Source organism: Carlito syrichta, unplaced genomic scaffold (genome assembly GCF_000164805.1).
Source record: "Carlito syrichta isolate Samal-C Ts95f unplaced genomic scaffold, Tarsius_syrichta-2.0.1 Scaffold307186, whole genome shotgun sequence".
In the NCBI taxonomy this organism is placed as follows: Eukaryota; Metazoa; Chordata; class Mammalia; order Primates; family Tarsiidae; genus Carlito; species Carlito syrichta.
In genome coordinates, this window is record NW_007251282.1 from 155,990 (window position 1) to 164,502 (window position 8,513).

Below are 8,513 nucleotides of genomic sequence, written 5' to 3' on the forward strand. Positions count from 1 at the left end.
AGTCTGAGTGATGGAGTGAGACTCCAACTAAAAAAAAAAAAAAAATGGCATTCAAAATTAACAACAATAAAAAATGGCCAGACATTTAGAAAAAAAAAAAATCTACTTCATACATAAAGGTTCCAGGAAAATAAAGACCAAGATGGCAAAGAGGTTTTAGCTCACTAATTAGAGCACTATACTAGGAAAGATTCTGAATTCATAACTACACACAGCAAAAAAGACAAGCTACATTTTACAATGTCTACCATGTTTGTGTGAGGAAGAGTGATGTCCTGTAACTATTATCTCTAGACAGCATTTTCAATACAAAATGTATAATCACTCAAGTGCTGTGAAAAAAATTAATGCATGGAGTTTTTATAAGCTCAGGGTGAAAAGGTGAAAAAGCCTTTCCTAGCATGACACCAAAGTTAAAAACCACAACAATAAAATTAATAGGTGACTACATAAAATGAAAAAATTTATGTAGCAAAAGATCGATCAGTAACATGGCCAAAGATTAGTATCTTTACTAAAAGAGAGACATCAAGAGCTTTTACAAATAAAAAATACCTTATAGTTGTTCAGTAAATTGGTATAACCTCTTTAGAGAGTAACATATGACAAAGCTATAAATTCTCATCTAAGAACTGGTTCTAAGGGAATAAGTTCACACAGATGAGTGCATAAGGCTGTTATCAGATGGGAGGCTATTTTTGTTTGCAATGGCAAAAACCCAAATGTCTATCAGTGAGGGATACATTAAAGTACAATACATCCGTGCAATGGGATCCTATGTAGTCTCTAAAAAGATGAGACAGAGCTATACATATGGACATGGAACTATGGTGTTTGGGTGTGGTGTCTTATGCCTGTAATCCCAGCACTTTGGGAGGCCAAGGTGAGAGGATTGTCTGAGACCAGGGGTTTACACAGCCTGGGCAACTTGGCGAGACCTCATCTCTACAATAAATCAAAAAATTAGCCAGTTGTGGTGGTGTGTGCCTGTAGTTCCGGCTACTTGGAAGGCTGAGGGGGAAGGACTGCCTGAGCCCAGCAAGTCGAGGCTGGGGTGGCTGTGAGCGTGCCACTGCACTCCAGCCTTGTGACAGAGTGAGACTCCAACTCAAAACAAAACAAAACAAAACAAACCCAGTGCTTTTCTCTAAGCAGATGGAATTACAGGGGAAATTTCACCTTGGCTATATTGTTTCTACCTTTTTTTTTTTTTTAAAACAACGTGCATATATTATCAAAGGACAAAAAGTTTCCACCCAAAAGCTAAAAGTTTGTAAATAATTATGTACAAGCAAAAGCATCTGAACAATGGTCTTTTAATTTCTTACTGATCCAGGAAAATTATGGCATAAATTACAAAAATGTTCACTCCTTTCACGAGGAAAGGCCCATTTCCCCACTTACATTAGCTGGTTGCTCTCAACAGGAACGTCTGTGTCTTCACTGAGTTCCAATCTATTACGCCTGTAGGTCGAACCAACACTCAATCCGTGAATTAATAATAAAGAGGCAGAAAAAATTTTCCTCCTCACATTGCCAAGGAAACCTCTCAGCCACAATTCAAACACAGGACGTGTTTTTAAAACATCTCCCAACTACTAGGAGATTAAGTCCATTCGAATAACCTTTTTCAGACTGGAGACAACTAGGGTTAGTTATCTCCTCAAAAAAAAAAAAAACAACAAAAAAAGGAGTTCATTTAAAAATGAACCTGAGATTCAGACGGCTACAAAAAAAAAAAAAAAAAAAAAAGATCCATCTTCCATAGTCGAACAATATCATTTAAAAAAGAAGAAAAAGAGGAAAAAACGGAAAAAAAAACACCAAAATTCAATAAGATCCAATTTCTGGTCTTCAAGATTTCTTCACCTATTAAGAAAAAAACAGAAACCTTCCCCCATCTTTATTATCTGTATAATAAAAGCATACTTGTATGTAAAAATATAAAATGTTTTATGTATATAATATACATATATACTAACTGGCTTACACACACACACACACACATACACAAATGTGTACAAACATAACATCTGGATAAGTTTTCCCTTTTAAAATAAATGATAAAAGACTTTAGATTTGGGTTCATTATAAAAATAGTGAACTTACTCTTATACCAAAGTATCAAGAAGTTATTGTTACATTAAATTTTGCCCAGCCCAAAAAATAAAGACGAAGGGAAATCCTTACACACATATCAACGTGTATCATATGGATGTATGTATAGCATCATCATCATCATCAGGGAGTGTTTAACCAAAAAAGAAACGGATAGTTATAGAGTAACTACAGAGTGGTGCAGCAAGCTGTAGAAGGCAGAGCAGCATAATAGCCATTCTAAAATGAAACTGTCAAAACACAGAAGTTTCTATCTAAGGGAAGACTTATTTCTCCTTTTGTATCAACACCAGTGTCACTGGCATGCCATACAATATTGGCCCTAGAAAGGCTTGCTTACGCCGCCTAGTTCCAAATTCTTTACTACTGATGGCTGTAGCTAAAGACTTTGTAATTATCCATTTACTCCAATTAGTAAAAGGGTAAACTTTTGGAGCTGAAATTTCATTTCACAATGGTACACTTACCATTTAAGAATAAAAAAAAAAATAACTATTTTGAAACATAGAAATGAGTCCTAAATTTTGAAACCAGCCCAGTAACCAAGCAATTTTGATTCTCTCGTACGTAATAAATACTACATAACTTCTAGGCTAAATCTTGCCAAACACTATCCAAGACAAAACTAAAATCAAAACTTAAAAAAAAGTGGACACCTTTTACTCACACTTAATACTAGTCAATTTTCCAGGAATTTTTTGGGCAGGGATTATCCCCAAATCTAAAATGAAAAAAAGGAAAAATTGGATCTTACATTAGTTATTCAGTCTGAAACTTTTAATAGACTTTTACTAAAAGTCATCATTTTTCTGGCCTCCCACTCAATCACAGAAACCTATTTTCAGAGTGGAAAGGACCTTAAAGATATTGAGGATCAATTCACTCATTTCACCGATTCCTACTACATGAAAATAATGATTGTTTATTTTTCATTAAGAATATAGTGGCCAAACAACCTCATAGCTAATTAGGAATATGGTATTATGGATCATTAAGTATGTTTTTTAAAAGATTACCTAAAATTAGAGAAACATTCTTTGGGAAATACATACTGGGTTTTTCAAAGTATGTTCAAAGGGCTTTCATTACAGTTCCCATTCAATCTTTTTCCATTTTTGTAAACTTTGTAGTATGCTTTTACCCATAAATGATGCAAAAGTACCTATAAAATCTTTATTTTATTTTTATGTTATTTTATAAAGATTAAAAATGGCAATTCAAAGACCTAAATTAATTTTTCCTAATTGTTTTCTAATGTTTCCCTTTTACATAAGATCCAATCCTAAATAAAAAGTAACTATCACACTCAATAATTCAAAATTATAAAGCTGACCAGTATGAGGAGGCAATTAGACATTTTCAAATATAAAACAGTGCCGTGGGTTTTTGTTGTTTGTTTGCCATCGTAATTAAGCATCGGGTTTTTTAAAAAATAGAAAAATGGGGAGAAAAAGGAACGCCAGCTTAGTATGCTGCTTTCTTCTCATTTCATTGGTTTCAGAGCAATAAATCTCCCATGTTGGGGAAAATTTTACTTAAAATCAATTACTAGTTCAATCTACCAGGCAGAAATAGCCTAAGGCCTTTCAATGCTGCACTATATTTTTTTAAATTAAAAATATATTTTCTCTCTCAACTGCCATAAACACAATTTTCAAGTGCTAGCTACACTGATTATAACATTGAGTTATAATCATTTTACCAACACTATATTGCATCTGAGGAATTTTCAGCCCTTTTTGTGATTTCAAGTTTCCCCAGATTTGTTTAAAGAATTAGTATGGCTACATATAATAACTATAGCAATAAGGATATAGTAATAGCAGTAAGTTGCCCATTTTAAATGGAGGAAAGAAAAAGAAATTAAGGTAACATTTCTTTTTCATTGCTTTGAACAACTTCATTCTCAGGATCCCAGCTCAGAACCAATGTAGAATAATCGTAGTTCACATTTTTCAAGTTCATTTTCAGAAACATCAGCTGTTCTATATTGTCAAAGTCCAGGCTCATGATCTGTTTTGGATGAAAGTGGCTATTTTTAGTAAAGATACATTCAGATTGCCAACTACACATGGGGCAACTTAGATACTGAATGGCAACCTGGGTCAAAGCTGGCCACGTGCTCATCTTGGTCTGCCAGTAAATCAAAGGGTCATCACCTCCGGAGAGTTCTGAATACTTCTCTTTGAAGTACTCATCCACAACTGCTATAGCAGAAGGGAACATGAAGCTTTTGCTTCCAATGGCAACATTGTCTGCAGCTGAGCTATCAATGAAACCTGAATTGGAGGTGCCTTCTTTTATAGATGAGGTAAATGAATCAGCTCCTACTGTAACTGAGGAACCAGAAGCCTCTGAAGATGCAATTTGGCAGACCTCTCGTGAAGAGTCCATATAATTACAAACCTCTTCTGCTAGGATCTGCTTATAAGTTTCTAAATCAGCACCTTGAGGAAAAAAGTCTTCTAAACTATTCTTAAAGCAAGGATCTAACAAAGTAGCCAAGACACATGGCTTGGATTTGAGCATGGCACTTAGTAGGGCATGTGTTTCAAGCTTCAGAGATAAACTGTCCACCAGAATGAGGGCCTGGGTAATACCTCTGACTTGAAAATCTTCCCTGAGTTTCTGCAGGGAAAGGAGTAGATGGTGGATTAGGGGTAGCACCTGATTCAATCCTGTAGTCTTCACACTCACTTTCTGGGTGGCCTCCTCAAATGGCTCAAGAATATCACAAACATAAGTCATTAGAGTCCACTGAAGGGAGGTGAGCACAACTCCACTGGCTCTACCAAGACTATGGTGAACTGAGTAGCAATGTTCCAAGAGCCATTTTAACATATAAAAGGTAGAAATCCAATGGCCAGTTTCATCCTGCTTCAAATTCTTCCACGGAAGTTGCTGATCATTTTGGAACTCTTGCAGTATCTGACGGGCCTTGACAGAATGACTAAAATGATGACAGGTTTTCCTAGCAGCCACTAACATATTCTCAATGCTTTTGTGCTCACAGAAAAAGTCCTGAATGACTATATTTAAGCAATGCAGAAAGCATGGCACATGGGTAAAACCACCATCTTTGATTGCATGTACCACATTAGAGGAATTGTCAGAAACAATGAAGCTAGGGATAAGGAAATTAGGAGAAAGCCACAGACCAATCTGGTCATTTAATTCTTGTAAAATGTTGGTTATCAAACAGTCTTTGGCCAAACCTGTAACACAAAGCACTGCCCACTTTCTAAAATTGGGGATCCTGCCATTACTGGGAAAAGGTGCAGTTTCCAAAGAGACCCAGTGTACAGTGACAATGAAATAGTCAGTGGATGGGTCATGAGTCCATATGTCAACAGTCAAGTGGATCTTTTGGCTTTGAACATTCTCTAACGTTAAGAAAATTTTTTCTCTGACACAATCATATAACTGAGGTACAGCCTTAGTGAAAAAGAAAGTCTCTGATGGCAGCCTGTAGTCAGGGGCCACAATCTGCATGAACCTCTGAAAGGCTGGGGTTGAGAAGTAGTTGTAAGGATGCATATCTTCCACAATCATTTGAATAATTGCCTGACTTATTTGACTTGAAACTGGATTTCCACTGTATGTTGTTTCTCTCTCCTGTGTGTGCATCAGAGTGTCTTGCTCTACAACAGGTATAGGACTTTCAGATCTATTTTCAACCTCTAACACAGGAGGTTCATCTGAATCAGAGTCACTAAGGTCCTCGGCTGTTAAATCTTGGCTGCCTGTAGACTTTTCTCCATGCAAAGTATCACTCAAGAGATCATTTCTCTCAGGCTCAGCTTCATCTAATCCATTTCCAATGGCACCACTGTCTTTGTTGGCAACAGCCCAATGGATGGGATGTGTGGCCTGCAGGTGTCGTTGAAGTGTTGAAGTTCCCAAGTGGGAACCTGGCCGACCCCGGCTCACACTTCTTTTACATATATTACACACAGCTCTTGAGATGTGCTGAGGATCAGTGTAAAAAAAATTCCAAACTGCAGATGTCTTGGCTCTGGTTCCAGGAATTAAGGCATGCTTGACAATATTACTTTTGATGAGAAATCTCCCTCTTTCTGCCCTTAGGGCATCAGATGCTGATTTATCACGTTTCTTGCCCATTCTGTTATCATCTAATGGATCTGTAGAAATATATTCAAAACTTCCATTGCTTCCAGGAGAAGAAGGAGATAAAGATACATCCAACGTAAAGTCCTCTTCCCCACCAGTGACTCCAAACTTGTTGGCCCTGGTCCAATGAGGTGAATGCCTTGCCTGCAGATGACGCTGAAGAGTAGATGTACCAAGGTGGCTACCTGGTTTGCCCCTGCTGACGCTTTTTTCACAGAGGTTACAAATAGCTCGCCAGGTGTACTGGGGGTCCACATGAAAGAAGTGCCACACAATGGAGGTCTTGGCTCTGGTACTGGGTAAATAGATCTGTTTTTCTATATTGCTCTCAAAAAGACTTTCTTCATCCTGCTCAGGGGCACTGGAAGCTAGCAAAGCAGGGGTATCTGCAACAGGCCTCCCAGACCCCAAATCCTTACTAAACTTTTTGGCAAGGATCAATTTTTTCCGACGCCTTTTCCCCTTAATCCGCAAACCCTTCTTTCTTTTCTTTTTAGTGGGCAGTTTTGCCTCTTTATCCATTCCTTCTGCAACCATCTTTCCTTCTATCACATCATCTTCTGTATGAGAATTAACAGGAACACACCCCAGAATCCCAGCACCACTAAAAGTGCTGCATCTTCTGCCAGGAGTGAGTGAGGAAACTGGTACACTTAAAGTACATACACTCATTCTCTTTATGTCTCCAAAATTGGTACCAGAATTTGTTAGTAGGTTTATTATTCAAGCAGAAATACAGTTGTTTCTCTCTACTTGCATTACCTTTTCTCCGGTTTCTATGGGGAATCAATTTCCACTGGACCAATAACTCCCAAGCCAGGTTATTTCTGGAGGAAAAGTTATAGCAATGGAGAACATTCTCAAACTCTTCCTTAGAGGGCTTTAAGATCCCTTCCAACTTTCTGAGTTCTGAATTCAAATAGTCCAGTGTCCTCATGTTACGGAAATAAGAACTGAGGTCCCTTCCCCAGAGTCACAGAATTGGTTAGCAGCAGCTAGAAGCCAGGTCTTCCAAATCCCAGGTCCACTGTTTTTTCTGCTTCAGCGAGAACCATATTTGCCTGAAATGCCTTCAGCTTTTAAAATACGTATTTTTATGATGCCTCACAAGAGCAATATCGGTTTACCCTTGTTCTAAAATTAATCACTTTCAGGAAATTTCATTTAAACAAAAACATAGTGCATCATTCAACATTCATCATTCAGGACTATGATTTGTCAGTGCAACCCAAAAAGTCAATTCTGGAAAGCTAAATCGGACTCCACATACTGGTCACAGCACATACTAATTGAACCCTTTCAGCTCTAACTAAAAGTAAGACAATTTTTAAAAATGTGACTGGTTAAAAAAAAAAAGCTTTGAGAATAAAATTTAAAAACAAGGTCAGAAGCTGCATTTCCAATTTACTGTGAGTACCAAGTGTTAATCCAGATATTTTTAGACTGGAGAAGCTTTACAACCTGCAGATAAGTAACTCACAAACTGAACTCTATATGAACAGCAAAAACTGAACTATGAGCTTTAAACCACTTTCATTTCTTTTGGGTTGACTCCTCCCCTTCCCCCAATACCTACATACATCTGCCCTTAAAAGCATCGCTATCACTAGTTCCACTGCCTCCTTCTCAGTGTCCAGAACCAAGGCCTGGAAGATGTCAACAATAACTGCCTTCCCCATAGGAATCCGCGCCGAGTATGGGAGTCTAGGGGGTGCTCTTCATTACGGTTTCACCCATCCGACACGGAGAACGGAAGTGTCCCGGTTGCCCTAGACTCCGATGCGGAGGGTGGGGGGTGGGAGTGTAACTGGGGCGGGGACCGAGCGCAGAACGAGCGTAGGAAGGAGGTCGGTGGCTTTCCAATGTGAAGTTTGAGAAAATGTCCTAAGTACAGTAGTGGGACCCTGGAGAGGAATGAGAGTAGGTGCATTCAGCCCCTGGCACTCAGTCTGATCGAGGCACGGAGGGTCCGCTCGACTAGACACACTGTCGCCCCGAAGAAAGCAATCGAGTGCCAGCTCTCTCCGGGGTTCGGAGGGGGCTCGGTCGGCCTCCTGGGGCGGCTCCGGCTCCCTCGGTTTCGCGAACACCGGATGTGGGGGAGGGGAGGAAGGCTGGCTGGGAAAGGAGCAGGCGCCGTGGGGGCGGGGAGGAGCGGGGCGGAGGAGTGGGGGGGAGGACGGGAAGAGAGAGCGGGAGCCCGAGGCTGCCAGCCCGCCCCGGCGAGGGCCCGGCCGGGAGGTGGGGGGAGGGGGCGCTACGGC

General features: G+C 39.5%; 2 protein-coding genes across 19 annotated transcripts in view; both read right to left on the bottom strand.

The window, feature by feature from the left end:
- Window positions 1–8,513, bottom strand: part of ZC3H11A (zinc finger CCCH-type containing 11A) — a 68,059-nt gene that overhangs the window by 39,288 nt on the left and 20,258 nt on the right. For 6 of the 18 annotated variants that reach the window (XM_008064066.1, XM_008064067.1, XM_008064065.1 and 3 more), the window contains exon 2: window positions 1,405–2,839. The exons of 1 other annotated variant lie outside the window; for it this stretch is intronic. The gene's annotated coding sequence lies outside the window, so the exon portion shown is untranslated. Of the gene's footprint in view, window positions 1–1,404; window positions 2,840–7,940; window positions 8,154–8,513 lie in introns of all 18 variants that reach the window. 11 more of the 18 variants (XM_021715551.1, XM_021715547.1, XM_021715548.1 and 8 more) reach the window with 5 other exon arrangements.
- ZBED6 (zinc finger BED-type containing 6) lies at window positions 3,360–7,678 on the bottom strand. The gene has a single exon (XM_008064057.2). It carries the CDS (start codon window positions 6,919–6,921, stop codon window positions 3,982–3,984), a length of 2,940 nt encoding a protein of 979 aa, XP_008062248.1. The 5' UTR covers window positions 6,922–7,678; the 3' UTR covers window positions 3,360–3,981.

Bases quoted from the DNA above. Each gene is read 5' to 3' on its own strand.
- ZBED6 (XM_008064057.2), bottom strand. From the start codon at position 6,921: ATGAGTGTATGTACTTTAAGTGTACCAGTTTCCTCACTCACTCCTGGC.